Raw genomic sequence first — 25,039 nt, forward strand, 5'->3', positions numbered from 1 at the left:
ATCCTGCCTTGCCCTCCGTTTCTTGTCAGAGACGCAAACATAGACCAGAACTTCTCTTCAGGCCACTGCTTGAATATGCTGCTCTTAACTATCTAGTTTTGGAGCAAGCGGCTATTTATTTCCAGCACACATCCACAGCAGGGTATCTACTCTACCTCAAAATGTCTTAAAATCTGTCTGTGGCTACAAAAGGCTTGACAAAGGTCAGCCAGTTTTTGGGTTGTAACTGCTGGGGCTATTGGTGTTGTCTCACTATTCGATTTTTTTCTGGGGTCCATTTGCCCACAGCCAACAGTCTCTCTTTAAATGCAGACTATTAAGATCTGCTGGGCATAGAAAACATATTTATGCCATGTGTTTGTACAATACCTCACATAATGCACCCTTACCCTGTAAATGTTAATGCTAATAATGGCAACAGCATTTCTAATGCTGAAACCATTTCTTAGAAGCTGTCCCAACCATCTAAACTGTGTTATGAGATATGAGACCAAAAAAAAAAACACTCATGGAAAAGGAAGTCAACCAAGTCCTTGAATAGCAGCTGGTGACTGACTCATTTCTCATTCAGATATAAACACATCTGGCTCTAAAAAAAGAAACAAAAAACACTATACAAAATCCTAGGAATCCTTTGGTCTGTTTATGAATATTGTATGCATTTAATTAATTCTTCTGGATGTTCTCCCCGCTCCTTGTTCCTTTTTATCTAACAATGCATGTAGACCTAACACTTTGTGGTAAGATTTGGCAAAATAAAAACAATTCAACAACAGTTTATTTTCCAGAGCAAATAACCTCAGTATACACTCTTAATTCTCTCTAATATTTTATATTAACTTTAATTACATATTTCTGGATCAGAACTGTATTGTTCTCTTATACTTTCACAATCCTACATAGTTTCAAAAATACATTCTTCATTCATTATTTTAAGTACATTACACATCTCTATTTCTATCCATCCTTTTTACAGACCCGGGATTTAAGTCCCAGCTTTGGCAGGTAACTCAGCCCTGTTGCTTAGCAGCAGCTGAGACACATGTAAATGCAATAATGGAAATTCTCGCGGTTACAAAAGTGGAAAGCTCTTGTCTGCTAAAAGCGGATGTTTATAAATCGGCTGGAAGCAGAGTAAGTGGCAATATTAGATTAGAAAAAATCTTTCCAACCAAAATACAATCTTGAGTACAAAGCCAACCAGCCTGACACTCTACTACCTAAACAACAGAGAGACTGAGGTTAAAAAGATAAGAGTCAATATTTAATTACGATAGTTCTTATGTATTGATCACTCCAGTATTTTAACCATCATATGATTATCAGTAAAAGAGATCTCATTCCACTTCATTTAATGGGTGAAATAATGGATTCATGAAAGTCAATTGCAAAACTTTCACTGCCTTTTTGGGACTGGGATTTCGTATTACCTCATTTTTTTTCCTTAAAACTTATTTTTAAAAGCACTGATATATGTGTCCTTGTGAGTTCAAAGCCAGTTACTTAGCACTTTATCTCTGCTTACAGAGATAGATAGCTGTGTTTGATAGGTCCAGATGCTCGCAGAAACATATGGGTTACAATGAAGCTTCTTAATTCTATGGTATCAGCAACCAGAAGGAACTTAAAGTGGTCTCTCGATTGAAACAAATGGACTTGAGAATGATCCAGATTAAAAAAGAAGGATGTACCTTCATATGTGTGCTGAAGTATCTTCTGTACTGCCTGTGGCATCCTGGAGGCCTAAGGGACATAAGCCCCAATTCTTTGCACATGTCGGACGCAACTTACTTAATTTAGGGATTTAAAAGTTACACATCTAACTGTAAAAGACAGTTAAGAAACTCCAGAATCCCCTCACAGAGAAGAGCATTTTCAAAATATCATTAATTTCTTCCTAAAACAAATGCCTAGGATGAGATGAATTTCTTTGAAAACTCTTTCAGTCCACTGGCTACTAAAGAAACTAAGGTGGTTTTGTATAAAGCAAATGAAACGGACAGTCCTTTGGAAATGTCTCTCTCTTTTCATTGAACGTTAGTGAAACCTAGAAGACAAACTAGCCTTCAGATGGCAGTATTAATCCTAACCCTTCTGTATGTTCTCATGCTCACTGGCAGGGATAAGTGTGACCAAACAAGTAACGGTTTAGCGGAGAATGTCCTGGATTTTAACTCACAGGATCTAAGTACCATCCCTGAAGCTGATAATAATTTATTGAAAATTACCTTGAGTCCGTTTCCACCCCTAACTCAGGTGATTCCTACAGTCTGCAAAGCAGCTATTTCAGCGATACCCAGATTTTGTTTGGCGCTCCATCGACCTAGGGATAACTTTAAAAATCATATTTAAGTGCACAGTGCCATATCCCCTGAGCTCTAACTCCATTTGCTCTTTACCCATTGCAAAATGCACAATTATTTTTTACTTAACTCTTCTGCTCAGGGCAAATAGTTACAGATATTCCTATTCTGAACACCTGACAAAAGCTTTTATATATTCCCACTGAGTATAATTTATTTGTAATTTTTCCCCTTCTAAATACGATGGTTCGCCAGCTTATGTCATTCATTCTCTATTCACTTCCATCAGCTGTGTCACTGGCTCCCAGAAGAGCACTTCAATTTCATTGCAAGGCTCGGCAATGAGATAATCAACAAATACTCTAGGTCAAATCCATTGCCACAGTGTCAGCGTGTTCATGGAAAGTAATAATACAATTAAACCATGATTTGCCGCAACTACCAGCAAGACAGATATAAAATACAGTTTGGTTTACATAGATGTTTTTAAACTGTCTGCCTTTAAGAATCTCTTGAAAGATCTTCAGTTACGCTGCAGAACCAGGCTAGGAAAAATATGCTTAATACTTGTATGGTGTTTTGCATTTTACTGCTGTACAAACATTAACTAATTAAGCCTCACAATACCCAAGTGAGGAATGGAAGGAAGCATTATTATCATTACATATTATAATTACACTGTCTCATTTAGAATTTCCTGGCTTGTGACTTTTAAAGTAATTATTATAATTATCATAAAACCAATAAAAAGTCAGAAACAACCATTTTTTTCGTGGTATGAATCTGCACTAAGCAAAGCAAAGAAAGGAACAAATTCCTAAAGGAACACTTTTTCTTCATGTACCTCAGTTTCTGTTTTCCCATTGTCTATTTGACTCCAACCAGGACTTGATCTTCCTTCCACTGACAGGAAAGAAAAACCTGCTTATAACCTCAGCAGCAGCAAGACCGGGTCCTTTGATTTTAATAGTAACAAAAAAGAGAACATAAAGCGAGTTCATCTCTGTGGTTTTTACTGCTTGCTAAGAGGACACTATGCGATTCTCATAAGAAACATGCTTATGTGTTCAAAATAACATTTTAAAGCATCTGCCGTATCTTGTAATTGGGTTTCTTTTTCTTAGCATTTCTATGTAAAAATGTATTCTTATGCAAAATTCTTCTTCTCTGAAATATCTCTTACCAATGTGTGCGTTCCTCTCTCCTAGCTTTACTCATCTAACAGTATATTGGCACTTTTTAGATATAGGTAGATAGGTTTCTTTAGAGAATGGTTTATGTCACTCATCTTATATATCTATCTTCTTTTGAGATGATTTGTCCATTGGAGATGCTGATCTTTTTCCAGCAATAACATGCTCCCGTACGTTTTTCTTGTAATACTGGGTTGAGTACCATAGCAACAAAGTCCCTTTTAGTAACTATGCAAAACATACAACATACAACATTTGAACTTTCAGTTGGCTGCATCCTAACAGCCAGTCACTGCAAATTCTTAGGAAAAGGGAGTTAACGACAGTGTGATCAGCCTCTCCGAGAAGCTTTCTTATACAACTGTAGTGAACTGAATGATAATTCAGAAAAGGATTTCAGCTAGCTTCCTTTAGCTGGAAGGACAGGAGTTGCAATAGCTTCTTTATTCCTTTTAAAAAAAAAAAAATTAATTATAAAGTGTAGAAGAGGATCAACAGTACTAATGTACATACAGTGGATCCAGCAGAGAAGAAGAGAGAGACATAGTTTTCTGGTCTCATTCTTCTCTCACGTGCACGTTTCTCACGTTGATAAAGGGAGATAAAGCTAGAGTTCAATTATAAGGACAGATTGCCCAAGGTGGGGTTAGAAAAGTTGGTAGTTTTTTTTAAGAATGGATTACAGGAGAGGTTTTAGGCAAAATCCATCTACTTCTGGGATAAGAGGATGGACTGGGTGACACATTTTCTGTGACTTGGAAAGAGAACGATTTGTTGCCATTATGAGGGAGATGAACGTGAGGCGCTATATTTGGAAATACTGAGATGTGTGAACTATTGGTTTATCTTAACAACATTCATGAATAATCCAATGAACCCAAAATACATACAATACCTCTGTTGACAGCCGCTGGAAAAGGAAACAAAAAAGTGAAAACGTCACACAGGTCAGGCCAGACCTAAGAAGATTAAGGTTCCTAACTTGCAATCCAGAGACTTACCAGGGTGCTATGCAGTCTCCTAGGGTGCCACCTACCACCTGTACCCCACAACCATGGCTGGACATGGTGCTTAATCTATTTGCCTATTAGAAAGGGAAGCCATCATCACGCTTGTGCATTTCTAGATGTTACGTTTGTCACTAGAGGATGAGCTTGGTTACAGATTATTTGCTTGTGAAAGTTACCAAGAGAGAATTAATTCCGACACAAAAGACCAAAAGAGGTGAACATACTCTAATCACAACAAATCAGCTGCAACACCATCTGTCATTCCTTTGCGTAACATATCATAGGTTGTAAAACAAGCAAGTGGTGAAACGCAAGCCAAGTCTTGGTCCCGTAGAAGGTGTCAAATCACCCACGGATTTGAATGGGACCAGTGGCTATTCAGTCTGTTCATTTACAGTGTAAGGAATACCTATTTAAAGACTGCAGCACAGTTCTTTTCAGAACTATATGTTTTACCACAGATGTATAAAATCATTAAACATGGAATAGGTTCTCCAGACAATGCTCTCTTCATCTGCCTTAAGGTTTAAAATCCTTAGGTCTATAAAAACATACGTCATTTAAATATTCCAAGGTTTGCAGCAAGTTTACATTTAGGTACATATCCAGCCTGAATTTCTTCTCTTGTTGATTTCCTTTCAGTACTCAAACCTTTACTGTTTGAAAACATCATCATTCATTTGACTGGAATTACTGCCGGAAAAAAAGAGAAAAAAGAAAAAAATAAAAAAGATGAAAAAGAGAAAAAAAACCCAAATCTTTGAAAATAAAGTACATTTTAGTCAAAGACTAAAAAAAGGCATGTCAAAAAATGAGTTCAAATAAAAGGTTCTGGATAGTGCCATTTATTAAAGTGTTTCTGAAAAAGCGGAACGTCCAGCTATGCCCACCCATTTTGCTTTGCTACGCAGAATCTTGCCAGAGCTAACATATTCGTGTTTTATGAGTGTTTTCAGCTACAAAGTAAACATCCCCGTTGCATAAAAGACTGGGCTGGCTTTCTGACGTTGGACTGCCCTTTTCTTAAGCTAAAGAGAGATAAATTAAAATAACATGACAAAGCCCACACCACAACCAACAGTATGTTTCTCATTGGGCTTGAAGTCACAGTGTCCATTGCCCAGCCAGGTAGAGTTGCAGCAATTCAAAAGCTGGGGAAGTAAAGGATAAAGGCACACACATCGCTTCAGGTTTCACTGCTTCTCTAGCCAATGCCCTAGGAAAGGAGAGGAGGAGCTGGCTGAGAAGAAAAGAAAAGCATGTTATGGTTAAGAAAAAGACAGTGATATAGTGCAGGGCTGTACATGCCCGACAGCCAGGACTGCGCAGGACCTTGGAGGTGCCTCCAAGGGTTGCCTCTACCAACCTACTATAGAAAGAGGAAGGACATTTCACTTCTTGGGGGAACACGTACTAAAACTTCTACGTTCTCATCATTTTATCTCCTGTGGGTTTACCCAGGGGTGACAAGAATTTAGGCTGAAATACAAATACACGAGCCATTTTTACTTTGGTCAAACTTTTGCCCTACATAATAATCCTTGCACTCCATTATACGTGTGGCTTGTACGCTACTACCACTCCTTTTTGTTATATGGTGAAATGATCTGTGCTGTAACTAGGGATTGCTCCTCCCACAGCCAGTTGTTTTTTCCCTTGCTTGCTTTCTGTTGGCTCCAAGACATGCATTCTTGTCTGCACAGTAACACAACTTCAGCTGTCCCTTGACCCAGCTATCACACCAACGGGCTGCAATAAAAACTGGGAGATTGAATTCTTCTCGTCTTCTGCATCACGTGCGCCAACCAGTGGATGTTACTCACTCGCTCACACCACACACATACAGGCCTTCCACAGAATTTTTATATCGTCACGTTTTAACTATACATAAGAGGGCAGGAGGAAAGGTAAAAAGTTTTTTTACTCTCTTGTGTACGTGACAGTGACATGAGCCATCACATGGAAATCAGCAGTCCTTTCAGGACTAAGTACTGGATTTTGTACTATTGTAAGTAGAACAATATTTCTATGAATCTGGAAACTTAAATATAGCCCACAGTACTCTGGCAATATGTAAAAAGCATGTGCATGAGCCCAAAAATAGATGAAAGCAAAGAAAATGATTGGGATGAACAACCGTGGAAATAAAGAACACTGGGTTCATGTATAGAAAATGGAAACATATAACTGAAAACTGCCTAAAGGCAAGTACTATTGGCAATAATGCAGACATAATGTTTCCATAGGGATTAACTGTTCTTGAGCTTTTCCCATGTGTAAAGCACAACATACTTTTGTTCAGATAGGTCAACTTGGCAGCCTCTTTATTTCTAGAAAAAAGTGTGTCTATTGTGCCTGTGCAGAAAAAATTCCACTCTTGGATAGAATTAGAACATAGTTCTTTTATCTGACACTGATAATCCCCCACTAGGTAGAGTGGGATTATCCCACTGATAATCCACCTCTATAGGATGTCTATTAGAAGTCTGTGTGCAAAACTAATAATTTTCAAAAGTCTTCAATATATTTGATTATGTGTTAATGTCATTTTTCTATTGAATGTGTTCAATTCTGGCTTTGTAAACTAATTTGAAGAAAAAAATCCACATTTTTTCCCCTTGGAGAAATGTCATTTTTCTTACATACAGGTGACAAAAAGATACATGCCTTTAGGAGAAATTGTTGAATCCAAAGACTTCTTTTTATTTCCATCATTTACCTTTTGGGGTTTTTTATTTAGCTTTATTGATTTGGATCGACTGGTGATCTTCTATACAAGCAGCTTCATCTGCTGAGAGTGAAAACAGGCTTCCCTTACATGTTCTTTTACAGCCAGTGAGCTTTTTCATGATCTTTTTTAATTCGAAAACACCCCACAGTAGAAGACTCAAGAAGCAAAAATTGTCCTTATTCTCCCTATTATTGGGCTGTACAGTAGAATAACTCCAGAATTTATGTCTCTCTGAAAATAAAATCAGGCCCATTAAACACCAATCATAGAGAGCTTTTCCTGCCACACAGAAAAACTCATGGGGAAAAGATTCTTAAAAATAAATAGATAGACTGATACACCATAGGGGCTAATTCGCAGCACAGAGTTTGCAGTTCTAACACAAGGCCACCAATTTGTTGGGCTTCCCTTGTTACGTGCTGTATTTATCTACAGCAAGAACTAATTGATAAATAAATGGTTGCTTCTTTAAGCTATTATTTACATAATGTTCTTATCATTAAAGAATATAACTATTTCCATTATACATCCCATTTTCAGAATCGTATTTCAATTACCAGCATTTCTTCCAGCTCAAAAATGTAAAAGACATTAGATAATCTTTAAAGAGCTGTTCTAGATTTTAATCACAGCTTTCTCGCTGACTGAAGACCCATCATATATTGGAACTCAGAAATTCACCCTTCTCAGATCAAGAGTTATCTGAAGTATTACTTTTCTTAAAAAAAAAAAAAAAACACCTTCTTATATTTAAAGAAGTCAACTATTAGGAACTCTGATTTTTTTAAAGTAAGAAACTGAGTATCAAGGAGTCCTTTTTTCTGAACAAATGAGCAACAGAAGAGATGAGAAGAAAATTGCAGGGGCAGTACCATTACTGTGAAGCGGTTTCTCATCGATACCTTTCTGTGGCATTAGATGTGCAGGAAAGAGTATTACGACTCTCCTCCTCCAGGACAACTTTGTGATTTCATTACCACAAAGCAGCTGTGAACTCAGGGCACTGAATTGCTGTCACGTCTTGCCTCAGTCAAGAAACGGAATAGTTTGAAGTGTGTTTATAACGTTTGTACCAAGGTTATCAACCCACACGTAATACAAGATTCAGCGGGCTGAAGACGATTTACACTGAAATGTAGAAACTGGACCCTGAGGAAAGGAGAAGGGTTTTACTCCTCCACAAGGTAAGACGCATTAATCGAGCACAGGCGGTAGCACCTGACCCGCCGAAGTGACACCAGCATCTGTGAGAGGGAAAGCGGCAAGCGGTGGGTTAGTGGGAGAACAACTGCATCCCTTCCTGCTTGTGTGGGCTTAGGGAGAGTCTGAAAGGATCGAGGACATCCACACTGCACTGGGACCACAGCCAAAGAGTGTCACCTTCCAGCTACCCATGTTTAGCAGCTGGCTGAACAGCAGCTGGCTGGAGTTTGTTCTCATGAAAAGAGAACCACGCTAGGAAGGAAAAAGTCTTCTCAAGTCATCTGCACTCTTTATCTGTGGTGCCTTGCAAGGCTTTTACCACACAATTTCCTGTTTTAACTGTTCTGTTCTTAGATAACTGCATCATTTCATTTACATGGTTTAATTACATAATTATCTGCACTGGCACATATGATAAAATTAGGCACTGTAATTGCTACATTAATAAATATTAACACAATTTAAAGTGCTTCCAGTATACCAAAAAAGTATTAAGAGAGGCACACCGGCCTAGTCAACATGGCCACAAGAAGCAGTAGTACCTGGACCCTCCAAACATCAAAGGAAACTCAAGGATTGCCCCTTATCTTTAATCTTTTTTTTTAGGTATTTGCTACTAGCACAAGACAATAATCATGTAGCTAAACCTGATGTTCCTTGGGATCTTTTTTATATCTCAAATCTTCTCTCCCCAAGTTGAGTCCCAACAAACTAATCGTCTTGGCTTAAGGTAGCAAGACATCCCGTTCTTTTATATTTATAAGGCTTTACTATGAGATGTGCAGTGTGCTGAAGAGACATCTAAGCTGGGTATGTGAAAGTGTAGCCATGTTAGTGTGGCACTTTGGCCAGGCAAATACGCCCTGCATGGCGTAAGGTTGCAATGTTTTACACCAGTTACACATAGCCAACTTCCTTCGCTTCATGAAGCACTTTAACATAGACATTAGCATGAGTATTAATTCCACCTTGATTTTTGTCTTAATTATACAAGATTTGATAATATTTAGACCTTGGGTTTCAGACCTTAAGGGAGTAGAGTATCCCCTGAAACGCCAAAAATAGAAAACTGATATTTCTTTATACTCTCTCTTGACATATTCATCTTATTCAAGAAAAAAAAGTAATAATAAAGTAACTAAAGTTTACTAAAAGTAAAAAACTTAAAATTAGCCCACTATAGATAGGGAAGAGTTCTTCAGCTGCAAAGAACAGCTGAGAAATGCGGCATATGAGAAATGAGAACGCCTGAGAAATGAGGCATAAGTGATAGCCGTGAAGAGAAAGGTTTCAACTCTCCCAGCCTGATAAGTTTGATAGGGAGGAGCAAGTTAGTGAGTAACATTCAAAGAAAGCTCTAAAGGATCATGAATGTGCATAGAGATGTGTGAGTTCCTAATAAGGAATTATAGTAATTTTGGGATATATTCTTATGAAAGAAAGGGGATATAGGCATCCTCGAAAAAACTTTTTAGTTGAATACATTTCTGTTGAAAGCTGCTGACAAGGTCCATATAAAATCTTATTGCAATTAATGAGTTAAGAATGTTTTTTTGATTTTTTAATAGCTTTGTTAGCATTGAACTAATCCCAAGTGGACTTTGATGCTCTCTTTGAGGTGAACTGTGGTGTTGATTTACACTTTTGCTTACACTGCTGCTTTTCTGGACCTACAGGGAGGTTTTATTTAAAGCTGTGTGTTCATTTCAGGGCTATTAGTACAGCCAGACAGCCAGACTTTACAACTTCATACAGAAGAGGATTTCACACCAACCTCTTTCTGACAATGTTTCATACGTATTCCAGAGATATGCCAAAAATTTCCTGTAGTCTGAATTTCTTTGCACTGATTGCTCTATCTTCCAAACCATACTATTCTTATTTTGTTTTGGTTTTGATTGAATATACAATTAAGACAGCTAATTCTCATGCCAAGTAGCTGCAAGTCATCTCAACTTAGCAATCAATAGGTTTGTTGGTGAAAAAAGGCAACTCCTATGAGCTTTAATTAAAAATGAAAGACGGAAATTTACTCTCATTGAAGAAAAATAAGGTTGCTATCCCAAGGTACTAGAAACATTCAGACTGTGATTAGTAGAAACCTGACTGGAGTCTCAACCTCTGCAGGATAATAAAAAGCATTTAAACGGATAACTAAGCGAGCTCCCAGATGTCTCTTCATACCACAAACCTCTGTAAACATAGCTAACATTTCATTACCTACGCAGATAAAGCTACACACAGCAGCCTGCGTTACAGCGGTAACTGTAATTTGCCATGTCAAAGTGCCACACGCAAGGCATAAAGCTCTGCACATTCGCTCCCTAATTCCACCCACCCACAGATACACTTTCGGGCTTTCAGTCATTTCCTCTCCCGCCCATGCTGGCTACTAATTTATTGCTGATCGTCTTTTACATGAAGATAAGCAAAACAGAAGAATTGACTTTTATACCTCGCACTGCAAGCTCTACATACGGCCCCTGAAGTGCGTGAGGCAGGATGAGATGCAAAACAGGTATAAAAGCTATTCCAGACTAATTGGACTCCTTTAAGTTTAGAATATTCATACCCAGCTATAGCGAATCACAACTGACCATCCAGGAAGCTCTGGAAGTACATAGCACTAAGGTAATTTAATTTGCTAAAGGATTGCTGAGTTCATGAATCTGCTAAAGGATTGCCGAGTTCACTGGGGAGGAAGGGGGAGAACAGACAGTAAGTTAAGCCACAGGGTTAGAGATGCTGCATTGGGGTAAATAGGGCCCAGTTTAGAACTCCAAGTTCCCATTTATATCTTATGAAACAAGAAAGCTGTTTTCAGCCCCAGGTCTTGAGTACAAATGCGATATTGCAAACAGACTTTGATACTAGAGAAAAACACTTCTATGTTTAGACATGAAATACTTTGCATTTCACAGTATTTGTTTACTGCAGTACTGAAACGAAATGCCCGGCTTTCAAAGGCTCCTTCAGGGACTGTGTAATACCAAACAGCTTTTGCTATATTTTAAACAAACAGAAATGTTGACACTTTAAGAAATGTGACAAGCTAAAGTCACATGTAGACATTTGATTAAAGTCTGGCCACGACTACTATACTGTTAACGTGTGTGTATGGCCCCCAGCAATTTAAATAAACCCCTTCCCAAACCGTTCTGTAGGAAAAAAAAAAAAATCTCCCTCTAAAGAGACAAAATGAGATGCATTTATATTTTGATCGGTGAAACACAGTTTCAACTCTCACCTTGCCAAAGCCATTAAGGGTAATCTCAAGCAAGAGATCTATTCTTTCCATATCTCAACTATCCATATATACCATGGAGACTTAACATGTCCCACTCATGGTCAGTTTTATCTAGACGGCAAGAGGAAGGAACATCTCTTTGAAAAGCATCCACACGTCTGGATGCTCCACAAGCCACTATTTAGATTTCATCTCTAGAATTGTCCAGCTTCTTCATTTTCTGATCCAGATTGTCCAGAGATCCTCTGGAGGAAACGGGCAATTGTGTTCTCCACAACAGAAGCAAAGAAAAATATGCTTTAACCTTTAAAATTAGCCACTAGCTATAACTACTGCAAGAAGGGAAAGGGACTTGTTCTTGGCCTCTGAAACTTCTTGCCTTATAACTCTGGGACCATTATTCTCACCACCCTCTAGCCAAAGAGATTTAGTTCCAAATAACTACTACCATTAAGTGATAGCTATGTGTATATTCCTTATAATTCATGAGAGGAGCTCTCCAAATTCTAGGTCCAGCTTGCAGGACTGGATTTTAATGGAGTTTACACCAGATTTCCTATGACTTGGGTCTCATAATGATAAGCAATTTCAAAAGCTCAGTGCAGTTCTAAGTTCTTAAAGGATCAGGAACGAAACTCCCATGGGTTTCAATGAGATTAGGATTTCCATCTAAACTGACTTCATTCTACGTTGCTAAAGGCTTTTATGATTCAGTGTTGTGATTTATGGCATGTTTTGAGAGAAGTTCACTACTCAGTACACTAGTCCTCCCCCGAAAATTGTTTCCAAATTACTTTGAAGCTTAAATGAGAATTTATGTTTATTTGCTGATTTTTTTTCAGCGTGGCTGCTGATCTTTAAAGCTCTGGATACTACAGACAAATTTGAAAAGATGTTCCATAAAATGATACTAAGTCCAGCTACAGTTTTTCCTGGCTTCAGTGTACAGAAAGAAAGGCAGCAGTTACAAGTATTTATTATTCTCTTTCCTGAATCATTTAAAATCAGCTTCAAAGTTAACTCTGCCTTCAGGCTTTGTTTTATGTTTTTATACGTAAGGAGCGCTCTGGCCCTTTGTTTTAAAATTCATACTGCACAATTCTGTTTGAAACATATAATAAGCTTCTTACGTGGTTTTCTCGTAGGCCTGGATTTTGGCACAGCACCTGCCTATTCGTGCGTCTGAGGAGGAGGAGGAGGAATAATGGCAGCTTGCATAGAAGACATAGAGGGAACAGGACCACATTCTGCATGAAAAGCTATTGTGATGTCTTTTGCTCTGGAGTTTATCAGAACCCAATTTTAATTCAGCTTTGGAGCACTAAACGTGTACTTCAGCCTGAAAAGCACTCCTCCGTAATAATGGTGGAGTGCACACATATTTACTTTTCAGTAGCGCTTTACACTCTCCCCTTCAGATTCTGTTATATTAATTTTCCTTTCATGGGGATTTTCATTTCTGGTGAAAGGTTTTCTCTTTCTCTTTACGAGAATTTATTTCTGATGATTTTACTGTAATTCTCTCAAATGTGTAGATTTTGATTTAGAGCTTGGGAAGCACATTAGGACTCTTCACCCAGTAGATGGTTCTACAAATCCCCTCAAAGCAAAACTGTCACTGATGCCAATAACGTTACTCTTATTTCATTCTAGACCCCACTATCTGTTTATTTCCATGCTACTTCTTCCAGAGCTTCTTGGCAATATCTCTGGATCACAGCTGTTCTATGCTTTACTTGTTTGCATCCAATGCCATTTCTAATTGACTCTAATGTAATAATAATATTTTTATTATTCCACATCAGTTCGAAAGGTTCCGTAACACAGCAGTACTACCAACCTGTTCAAGCATTTTAGAGTCATGTTTACAAATAAATAAATAAATTTGATGTTTTCTGTGTGGCAGTTTATATCAGGTGGTGTATCCATCAAACATACTGCCGTGTCGTCCTGCAGGCCTGCAAGCAGCCCAGATGTGATCTTCTGGAAGGCAGCAACAGCATGGATTAAAATCCATCTTATGAGAATATATACACAAGTCTTTTTGATAATCCGTCTGATTTCTAAACAGGCTGTAGTTCTTTAGCAATGCAGGAGTATCAGTATAACATACCTACGAAGTACTCCTAATACAGGGAGAACTTAAGCGTTCAAAGCGCGCCTGTTAGAGCAGCTTAGCTCTTCCAGCTTGTCCAGTGAAAAGAAACAAATACAGAAAAAGCATAGTTTTACCAGTGTAACTGCATCGACATTAGGGCTGTCTGTAAACACAGCTGTGCTGTTCGGGAATCTCAGCTCTTCACAAACATGGAAGGCTTGAAATGCAAGTCTACTCTAACGTTTTGAGGAGCTCCATGCCATCTTCAAAAGGATGTTAGTCTCTTGAAATTCTGGATGGAGAAAAACATGCTGCAAATATAACCACTTACATTACAATAGGTTTTTGAGATTCTACACTTATTAAAATGAGGGACTAGAAATCAATTCTCTTCAAGGCAGGAAATGTGAGACAGAAGACAAAAATATGACAAATCATTTGACTGAAATTAATCAAATGGCATTACTATAGTTTTTCAGTTCATTTTTTTCCTAAAAAAACCCAACATAGCTAAATAATAGATGTACAACAAATTCACAAAGCAACTCACTTTATTTAATACTAGCATTATACAATGATGAATCCTATCCCTACCCTTCCAGTTAAAGGACCATTGGGGCTTGCTTCTATTATTAATCCAGAGGATATGCTTCTTGTGTTCAGTGACCCAGTTCCAAGAAGTATCACATTATAGAAGCCTATTTTCCACTTAATAAACACATATAATTCCTGTGAACATTAGTACTGATTATGCATGCTTACATGCTCTCGAGCGTATTCATCTAAACCCAGCGAATTTAAAAAATGCTAAAGCAAAATGTATTTGGCCCTCTAGACTGAAACAAACCCTAAAAAATGATAGGAAGAATCCATAATGTTTTACTGGCATATTTTATTTTAATGTAACTTCTTAAAATTATTTTTCTTCAACTCTCTAGCCACAATGCTAATGTTGTTTTACTTCACATAAAAGGATTAAAGACTTCTTAGGACAGAAAGGCGGCAAATGAAAAGAAAAAGAAAAGCATGGTTGTAACTTGATGGGTAGGACACTCTTTGGAGACAGAAACTGCACGTTCCAGACTAATCACTATTTCCCGCAGAGAGAGAGAGGTGAATTGGGATCTTGCCAGCAGCCTAGAAGGGCCTGTCTTATCACAGGTAAGGCGCTCTGGCAGGAGGTGAGCGGTGCAGAGTCCGACTCTTTACACAGACATGATAATTGGTTCCCATTTTCCTGCAGCTTGGGGAGTGCTTAAACCACCGTGGTAAAGGTTAGGCATTCACCTTATCCTTATTCCCTTTTTACTTATGAGAGAAAGAAAAAGAACTCTGGTCACTTAATTTTGCTTTTACTTCTAATGTCCTAGATAGTTCTCCGCAGGACAGGTTTCCAGGATGCAGCTCCCATGTGAACACAGACGTTCATGCCCTGGAGAAGGATAGAATTTAATAAAAAATTCCTGTCTTGAGCATTACGCTGTGCGTTTGCACGGGCAGATTTGTGTACAATGCGCTGGCTTGATTTTTAGCTTTCTCAGAATGGTATCCATAAATTCCCGCCTCTCACATGATCTGTACAAACTGTTGGTGCAGCTAACTCGGCGTTGCAGCATTTAGGTCCATTTGTGGACCTGGACTTACAATATATAAACAATTTTCCAGTACAGTACTTCAAAAACTTTTCAAGCATTCACCTCATTCAGCACTGTGGAATCAAACACAACCCTTAACAACTAGCTACTGATTCTGCACCTCTCCCCCGCAAAAATCTATACACCCCCCAAAATAACAGCGTCTTTTACCGAACTCATTAGATTGCAAACAATACTAGATATGCTACAGTATAAAGTAGATCTCCTCCTATTAGCTTTCTATTTAAAATAAGTATTCTTGATTAAGTATTTTTATAGACACTTTCACTAGAAGTGCCGCAAACAATTTTTCTGTAGAGTCCATTTGCATAAGTGCTATTTATTTTAATTACTGCATAGCTGGGTTCAGAATGGGAACTTCAAGAGCAAAGGCTTCCAAGCCAAGCCAGAGTAATACCCCCTTCCACTCAATAGCGTCTACACGTACATCAATAAATAAAGACATACACTTGAGCCTTGCTACCTCTCTCAATGAAATACCAACTAAAAAATAAAAATAACTGACAATGATGAAACCGTAATCCACTCATTAAGTATTTTCTGCCATCAGGTTTTCAGGGTTCTGCAAAATTTGGGAGAAGTAAATTCTGCAAACCTGAAAGATCAGTAAAATTGGCAGGCCTTTTTTGTTAAAACCAAAAAAATACATGATTTTGCTCTTAAAGCTGAGGATATTTTCTACTGGGTATGAGTAAAAGAAGATCTTTTTTTTATAGCTTAGTCAGACCACCTACACCCTTTCATCATTCCATGTGAAAGTGCACCACGCAACTCTCATGAGCAAAGAAACAAAATCATCTAAAGAAAATATAACTCATAAATGAAAATAAGTCCTATAATTTCTTTTCCAAATCTATTTATTTCTGGGAATCTTCTCAAATAAAATCCACTTCAGACACCAGAAAAAATGCCATCTCTCTCAACCATAAGATCACACAGAGCAATTATTGATCAATACATGCTTTAGACGTTTTTACCCTGAATAGGCATTAAAAGAACCAAAATGCTTTAAATCTAATAATAATGCTTTGTGACTCCTGCTGGTGGCTTCTCCTACAAAGATCACACATTTCGCACCTAGGATTCTGCTTGTAGCTAGCAGCCAGCGCAGGCAGAACGTCCTACACACGGGAGCTCGCCGCCACCACCACTGACATTCAGATTGTTTGTTTCTCAGTGAACTAAAGGCTATTATTTTACAATTATTTCTTCTCCAGTAAAGCTCTGGAATCACTAATGGTATTTCACTCTGTAAAATTAGCACTCCACTCTGCATAGAGATGCTATATATATATATATATATGTATACATATGTGTGTGTGTGTGTGTGTATGTATATTTTATATATATATATATGTATGTATGTATGTATATTTATATATATATATATATATATACACACACACACAATACACTACACTAAATATATGACAGTAAAATTATAAAGAGCAGATCTTTAAAAACGTAACTGTCGAAGCAAAGGAGAAAATCTTATTTGATGTGCACTTCTAAAAAAAAAAATATGAGACCATAAAACTAAAAGCCAGATATTCCACCTCAGTAAAACTACGGAGCTGTCTCAGTATTTCAAGAGTAAAATACTGCTATGCTCTTTTTTTTATATTTTGCGCCACTATTTTGTAAATACGATGCTGAATCTCTGTTATTTCTGTGAAGAATTTTATGAATTATCTGTGAATAATTCAAAAACCCTTTGGAAGGAGAAAGTCCTTACAGCTCTGAGCTATTTTCAGAAGATACCTTTCCTCACAACACACAAAATCATTTAAAACACTTTAATCCCTTTAATGTAATGTGCCAAAAAGAAAGTAATGATTTCTAGAGAGTTAAACATTTGGTATACTTTGCTAGAAATCCATATTTTGTAAAGCCAATTTACTTTCCTCAGAAACGCATAAGAGAAACAATTAGGTGTCTAATCTTGGTGGATATGCACCAAGTATTGTTTAAAATGGAAGCTATAAATTATCAGTCAATAAAAAGCACAATACTTGAAGGCAGTAAAAATTCTTTTCTCTTAAAACAACAGTTATTACAAAGTCAGTCTTTAAGAACGGGATTGTGAGGCGACATCTTGAGCCATAAATATTAAAATATGAAGACAGAAGTTTATTTATGTAAACTGCAGTTAGTAGTTTTTGTTAGACCATTCATTAGAAGAAAAATGGGACTGGGTAATAATTTACAGAGAGATGCAGTTCAAGGCTGAAGAAATTCAGGAAAGAACTGTACTATTCATTTAAGGGATGAGACAGATACTTTCACTTGTCTGCAGAAATTGTCCGTGTGCTCAAAATTAAACGCTCGCATTTTAAAGGCTTTTTATTTTTATTCAGCTTCATATTGTATTTATGAACTGTTCTGATCCTACTATTCATCACTGCCATCCAATATTTTTCCTAATTAAAATTACTTTGAAGTCTCTGACCTTTGGGCAGACACTCCATTCTGCATTAAAATGTAATTATCTTTGTAACACGAATATACTTCTCATGCTGGCCCCCCGCTCTTCTTTTTACAGAATAAATACATACTAAATGTAAGGAAAAGACTTCATTGCACTTGATAATGAAAAATAAAATAAACGAAGCAGCCTGGTTTTCCTTTCACATGTAACAAGTGCAGAGAGAAAGTAAAGGCAATACTTAGAAGTTATAGAGGAATTCCTTCATACGCAATATATAATTTTTCTGCAGGACGTATTGCCATGAAAACTCACCAGCGCAAGAGCTTCACTGAAATCAAAAGAAGAACAGACTTTTATATAAGAGTAGATCCGACAATCTCACAGTTTATAATCCAGTGGTATTACGTAGGATACAGCACAGTTTATTAATAAACAGGACTGGGGCCTCTTTTTTTGAACGTGAAAGATACCCATACATTACAAAGTGAAGAAAGGAAATTTCCGGTGGGTAATTTACAGCTTTTTTCCTAAACATTTGGTTCTGGTCCCTGCAGCTATACAAATCACTGGTCTGACTAGCGTAGCACTTCTCACTTATATCCTTGTATTCACCACTGCTTCTCCTAGCGAAGGTAGTGTTTCATCTGAATGAATGACAGCTCTTTAACTATTTGTTTGCTTTATGTTACTCTGTTACTTTTTCTGTGGCCAAAGAATAAGAACTTAATAAATAACTTACCTTTACGTAGAGCTGCTGAAATTCCTCAAGGTTCAGTCTACCACTTGGACAATCCTTTAGAAATCCTTTGTACCACTGTTTTAGCTCATGTTCATTGAACTCCGTGCTCTTCACCAGATCCTCCATCACTTCAGGGGCCAGCTTGCTATTCTGTTTCCCCATTCTGCCTAAAGAAGAAATAAATTAATACAATTAGCCAAGTTGCTGTGATCATTTTAAACTTGATTAGCAAAAAAGCTGGAACGCATCACTTGTGCACTCTGCTGCTTTCAGTCAAACGCAACTGCATGGACTCCCTAGTGACCAGGAAACTAAGCTAGATTTGAACATTTGAGGCTGAAAGGGGGAGCAATAAAACATTCTTCTTTCATTTAGAAGTCAAGCCCTGGAGACAGACTGCTCATCTGCCTTCAAAACAATGATAAAAATTAATCTTTTTTATCTTTAATAATATTCTCATCCAAGTGAAAGGTTTATTTTCTTTCGGGTGTGTGTGTGTGGGGGGGGGGTTATCGCCTTCCTTTGCAAAGTACTACACATTTCTCTTATTTCAGAGTTATCGTCATATCGAGAGGTGACCTCTCTTTTTTTTCTAGCGATTTCTGTAAGGTAATTTCTACCTTTTCACTACTCTAAGGCTGAAAAATATGGCTTCCTTTTTTCTTTTAATTTAGCAAAACCTTTTCATAGATTCAGGGACATCTGCAGAATTCCTCTTTATCTTTCATGTCTCTTCAGACACGGCACTCACGTTAACAGCTACTCTTCACAGGCACAAGGCTGTGGACAAGACAGGGCTATAATGTGAAGCACTACATATTCCACTGTGAGGAAGCAAAGCCAGAGTCATACATGTGGTCTTAAAAAATGATGAAATCAAACTCGAAAGACAGATGGAATTTTTATTTATATATAGAGATATATAAGTATACTTACTGTAGAGTTAATATACAGTAGATGGTTTATACTCCATCACTGTTAACCCTGGAGATATCCACTGCAGTTGTTATATAAATCTTATACATCTATTTATAAATGTTTAATATTTATAAATATAAAATATACAGAAGCATAAAATACAGATATGCCTATATACAAGTACATTAATTTCAATACTGTTCATGTTGGTCTTTTGTCTGAGACACCTCTCCAGTCTGCCTTACCCCTCTCCACAGCATCCCCACCCAAACCCCAGCCCAAACATGATGCTTGGGGCTATCAGCAATCCCTTTGCTAAGGGGCACACACAGTTCAGCCCACAAGCATCCTGGACTCTAAGAAAAAGGAGGTCTATCCTGTCACAGGATTCAGTCATTTGAAAGTACAAAATGCTACAACACATCGGGCTAGGACATTATCAGCCAGAAACGTCCCAAAGCCATAGGGACCAATACTGTCAGAGGACTGCACTGCGCTGCTGCACAGATGCAGCTGAAGGTGGAAGCAGGCCATCGTTTCCTAGGGTGCTTCCAGCATCTAGCAAGCAAATCCTCCTTACACACACTCCACACTTCCTTCCCCTGTGAGCCTCATGAGATTCCACCGTGCCTTCTTGCAGATAATGATTTGCTCTGTATCCTCCCTGAATTATAAGCACACCCTACATGAACTCATACAGCAAATCATTATTTGCCTGTAGTAAACTATTACTTGGGAGCAGCACACTGCTCGCTCACAACTCAGTCTATAGCTCTGCTGAACTCCCATCCACATGCTTTGGTAAATTTAGCTCAAATACTGGAGAGTTTTACCTTTTAGTTAATTACTGTAGGCCTAATTCTGTATGCAGACCTCTAGAAATCAGCTATTTTGATTGAATGACGGATTTGCAATTTATAACTATTTAGAACAATTGCCCTTGCCTTAGCTTTGAATTTCCTTTCTCCTGAACATGAGCTTTCAAAATGAATATCAATTATGTATTATATTGACTTAATTTGGCATAGTCTGAATTTAGATGCCATAGAGACTAATGTACACTAATACAGATCTCGCTCTAGTTCCAACTCAGATGACCTTTAAATGAAATGACAGAATGTTTTGTTTTAATCATTAAGAGGCCTGTTTATTTCTTCCTTTTTTTCTTCTTTTTTTCCTTCAAATTGTGCTACCCTTTACAGTCATAAAGTGCTTTGCTTAGGAACCAAAGGACCCCAAAAGCTTCTCAGCAATTACAGTAACCACCTTAGGGAAGTTCTTAGGGCATCTTCTGGCCCTCTTAATTCATCCAAGTCTGCTTTTATTTGACTCTTTCCATCCGGATTCTTATTCCCATTAATGTTTATCTCAATGACAGTTATACATGAAAAAAGTGATCTTGAACGGGCAAATATCAGGCATTTTTGACTGACAGATTTTCTATTATTGGTAACGTAATTACAACTTTTCTGTATTTTTCGTGTTAGTTTTACAGCCCTGTGGGCCTGGCACTGCACAGAAATGGAAACACACAGAACCTGTGAACCTCAGCACAATTTTCCAGTTTGCTATAGTATTTTCAGCAACATGGACATAAAACACCATAGAAAATGGAGTGGGTCTGCATTTACACAAGTTTACATGACTAAAGGGCTGGACAAAGATATCCACCCATAACCTTATCTGTCATCACATCCAGAGAAATAGGACACCAGCTTTCTGTCTCTGTGATGAAGGTCCCTAGTTTCGGTGAGCAGCTTTTCCACTGTAGGTCGTCCAGTCGGTCCCATCCTGACACATCCCAACAGATAATATCCTCTATTGTATCAGTGCAAAACGGCAGCTAACGTCTTGAAAAACAAGAGGTTGGTTCCAGAGAACCAAACCAGCATTTCGGGAAGGTATAATTTGAGGCTGATAGGTTCTGCACTCTCATTTGCTGCTCCAGTTCAATATGGCATGTAACCTGCCTCGCTCTATTTGAGACGAGGGACTGAACAAGCTGACCCACTCAGCCACAACGCCTTCCTGTAATTGCAAGCATCCATTCTTTCTTCTCCTTTTAAAGGTCTTTTCTTACAGAATTGAATTACAACCTGCAAGAAGGCTTAAGAGTCTCATATCATTATCAAATATAAACTCATACTTCTGGCTCTGGGAGATACAGCTTATTTGGGAATAAAAACTCAAATACATAGATTATCTAGTTAATCATATTCTAACATCTTCTAGGGTTTCATTGAATCTCTTATTGTTATTGAAAAAGTTCAATCACCCATTAGCAATGAGTACATCACTGCCAACACATTTAATTTTCTAAAATTGAAACTATTTTTAATTAAGTTATAATCATGGTTTCCCAAACATGTTTTGTTTTTTTTTTTTTCCTTGTGAAAATCCATGAATATGCATTAGGCAAAAACGGGAGACAACAGCTGCACAATCACTAAGTTTTCAAGTAGAGGAAAGGTCACTCCGCAAGCATCTCTTTGTTTAGTAAATTTAATTTTTTCAAACTACAGATTTGCTTCCAACTTCCATCCTTCCAACCATGCAATGTGACAATCCAAGCACTGTTATTCATCTTCTGCTGTGTTTTCTGATTGGCAAAAATCATGAAAGGGAAGGAAAAAAAAAAAAAGGGGGGAGAGCAACACGCTTTTATTCCAAACCAGTGTGGGGTAGAGATTCATGATAAACAAGAAACTAGCTAAGTGGGTGGCACTTTGCACGAGTAAAGGTGTCAAGTCTGTTCCCAACGTGATTACTCTAGCAGAAGAATGCTTACTAATATTAGCAAGAGCAACACAGTCCAGATTACAGCAGTAATGTCACGAGAGTAACAGCAATAAAGGCTGAGCTTAAGAAACACATCTTTTTGGCCAAAATGCTGCAAAGAGGCCATTTAGCTACCCAGAGAAACAAGCTTTTCAGGAGTGCTTAGTGCAGTAGCACCTCAGCAGTCACACAGCAGACCACGAATTGCTGGCCCATAGGCTATGTTGGCCCCAACAGGCCCATAGCAAGGTCAGTTTTAAAAGCTGGAGTTTTATTAAACAACAGATCCAAAAACTAAAGCACTCTGGGCTGTGCTGGCGGACAGCAGGCAGAGGAGAATGAGGAATATTTGGGGATATATTTGCCTGCTTTTTGTCCCCTCCAGACTGGTGGGGCTGGCCTGGGAAGAGAGAGGGATCTGCAGCAGCAGGAGCTTGACGTTACTCTAGAATGACTCAGCAGCCTGGCGTACCAAATCAGTTTTATATTGATTTTCTGGGGGCTTTGGAGGTAAAAGGAGTTAAATAATGTGCAGAAAGAAGAAGACAGTTACTCCAGTTTTAAAACCATACCCGGTCTTCCAGTTTTTCCTTTAACTCTTTGGTTTGATATCTTTCCTGCAATTCCATCTGGAGTTCCACACGTGCTTTAGCCCTGTTAAAAGGTCTCCTATCTCTACACTAATCTCCTGGGGTTTTTCCAGGGTTTTTTCCCTGGAATATTTTATAGCAATTCCTATATAGGTTTAACAATTGTGTCTCTCCCGCTTGGCTTGCCAATACTACACCATCAGCACGTGCAGAGTATTAAAAATCAGGGTTTTACTAAAGACGAAAAAAAAAGTTAAACTTCAAGAGCAAAATATGACTTACGGAAGCTCCTTTGCTGATTAATGATTTCAGGACACCCCCAAACTGTTGTTAACACAGCTCTGTTCCCACCCGTTTCCTCCTTCCCCCCTCTCCATTCCCCTTCAGCCTTCTCATCAGGCTTTCAATTTTTAAAGGGACCAGGGCAAAACAAATATAACTCTGGCCATTCCTAGTGAAGAATAAACTTGAGTGTTTTTCAACATACTTGTGCTAGTGCTGAAGAAGGATCCAAATTCCTGCACAAACCATGTCCCTGCAAACCCAGTCCTGTGCCTTTTTGCTTGCTTTGCTTAAACCCAGTTATACAATATCATTTTCTTTTCACGTTGCGTTAGGCCAAGCATTGCCAGCAGGCTGAGGGAGAGGATCCTTACCCTCTACAGAGCACTGCTGAGGCAGACCTGGAGTGCTGTGTCCAGTGCTGGGCTCCCCAGTACAAGAAAGACAGGGACATACTGGAGCAAGTCCAGCAAAGGGACACCAGGATGATGAAGGGACTGGAGCATTTCACATGTGAGGAGAGACTAAGGGAGCTGGGACTGCTCAGCCTCGAGAAGAGAAAGCTCAGGGGAATATTAGGAACGTGTGTAAATAGCTGATTGGGACAGTAAGGAAGATGGAGCTAGACTCTTCTCAGTGGTATCCACTGAAAGGACAAGAGGACAAGAGACATTAAAAAAAAAAAAAAAACCAAAAAACTTACCGTGAGGGTGGTCAAGCACTGGAACAGATTGCCCAAGGAGGCTGTGGCGTCTCCATCTTTGGAGACAGTCAAAACATGCCTGGAGACAGTCTTAGGCAACCTGCTCTAGCTGACCCTGCTTGAGCAGGGAGGTTGGACTAGATCTCCAGAGGTCTCTTCCAACCCCAACTATTTCATGATTCTTTGAAACAATTTGGGGGAAATGGGAACTTCTACCACCTCACTTTTGCTACCTGCTCTAGCTGGCTAGTTTCATTAAAGTCCCTTCAGAGGTAACTGAGAGAAAAGGGTTCGCCCTAAGGATCATTTGGAAAAGATGCTCTGATGATTCCAATCACCTCTCTGCCTTTGCTGACTCCAGAAGGAAGGTAGGGAGATTAGCCTTAGGTCCCTAGGTACAGGCACCCAGGCAATGTGAAGGAACAGGACTACCCCAACTTATCTCGCTATATTTTGGCTGCTTTGACACCTGCCCACGTTCTAGTTCTTGTTTTCCCACCAAACCTGCATGAGCTGAATGGGGTAGTCAACCAACGTCTCCATGGCAGCAGCCTCAAGAGTCATTAAAGACCCCTCGTAAGGCACATGTTTTTCTTGCTTTTCCCTGGCTCTGGGAAATGGGAAGGAGCCATGTGGACTATGCCAGAAGCAAATTACAACACTCGGTTTGCCAGCTCAGCTGTGCTGGCAGGCAATCATTAGGTTGGAAGGAAAGCTGTGCTTCATCCCCACCCCTCTGCCAGCTCCCAGCCCACAAACTCCCACAGGAACGTGCTGACTCCTGTGGACTTCATGTGAAATCCAGGCATTGAGCAGGTAAGTGTGGTGGGTGTCTTTGCAATCTTTGACCCAATCTAAATCTATAAGCACTAAGTTGATTAAGTGCTGTATAGACTCCAACATAGGTGCAGATATAGGAGGAATAAAACAAATTTCCAGTTGTGTAATGATAATAACTATAGCTCCTGACAACTCCTAACATTGTTCCTTTCTCCTCAGGCTACTTATGACACTGCCTTTCCTCTACTAATGTCAGCATGAAGGATAGACAGGAGCAGACTGTCAAACCACACAGATGCTTCGTTTCTTCAAAATTATTTATTGTTCCACAGAAAAAGAAATCTAGAACCTTTCAAACAAAAAAAGCCAAAAATCTCATAC

General features: G+C 38.6%; 1 protein-coding gene across 2 annotated transcripts in view; it reads right to left on the reverse strand.

Annotated features, from left to right (window-relative positions):
- Positions 1-25,039, reverse strand: part of VSNL1 (visinin like 1) — a 93,180-nt gene that overhangs the window by 34,184 nt on the left and 33,957 nt on the right. For both annotated transcript variants that reach the window (XM_068937131.1, XM_009680544.2), the window contains exon 2: positions 18,608-18,774. In XM_068937131.1, the coding sequence (XP_068793232.1) occupies positions 18,608-18,769 (162 nt within the window). In that variant the 5' untranslated portion in view covers positions 18,770-18,774. The remainder of the gene's footprint in view (positions 1-18,607; positions 18,775-25,039) is intronic.

The sequence above is a fragment of the Struthio camelus genome, chromosome 3 (genome assembly GCF_040807025.1).
Source record: "Struthio camelus isolate bStrCam1 chromosome 3, bStrCam1.hap1, whole genome shotgun sequence".
Taxonomy (NCBI): domain Eukaryota; kingdom Metazoa; phylum Chordata; class Aves; order Struthioniformes; family Struthionidae; genus Struthio; species Struthio camelus.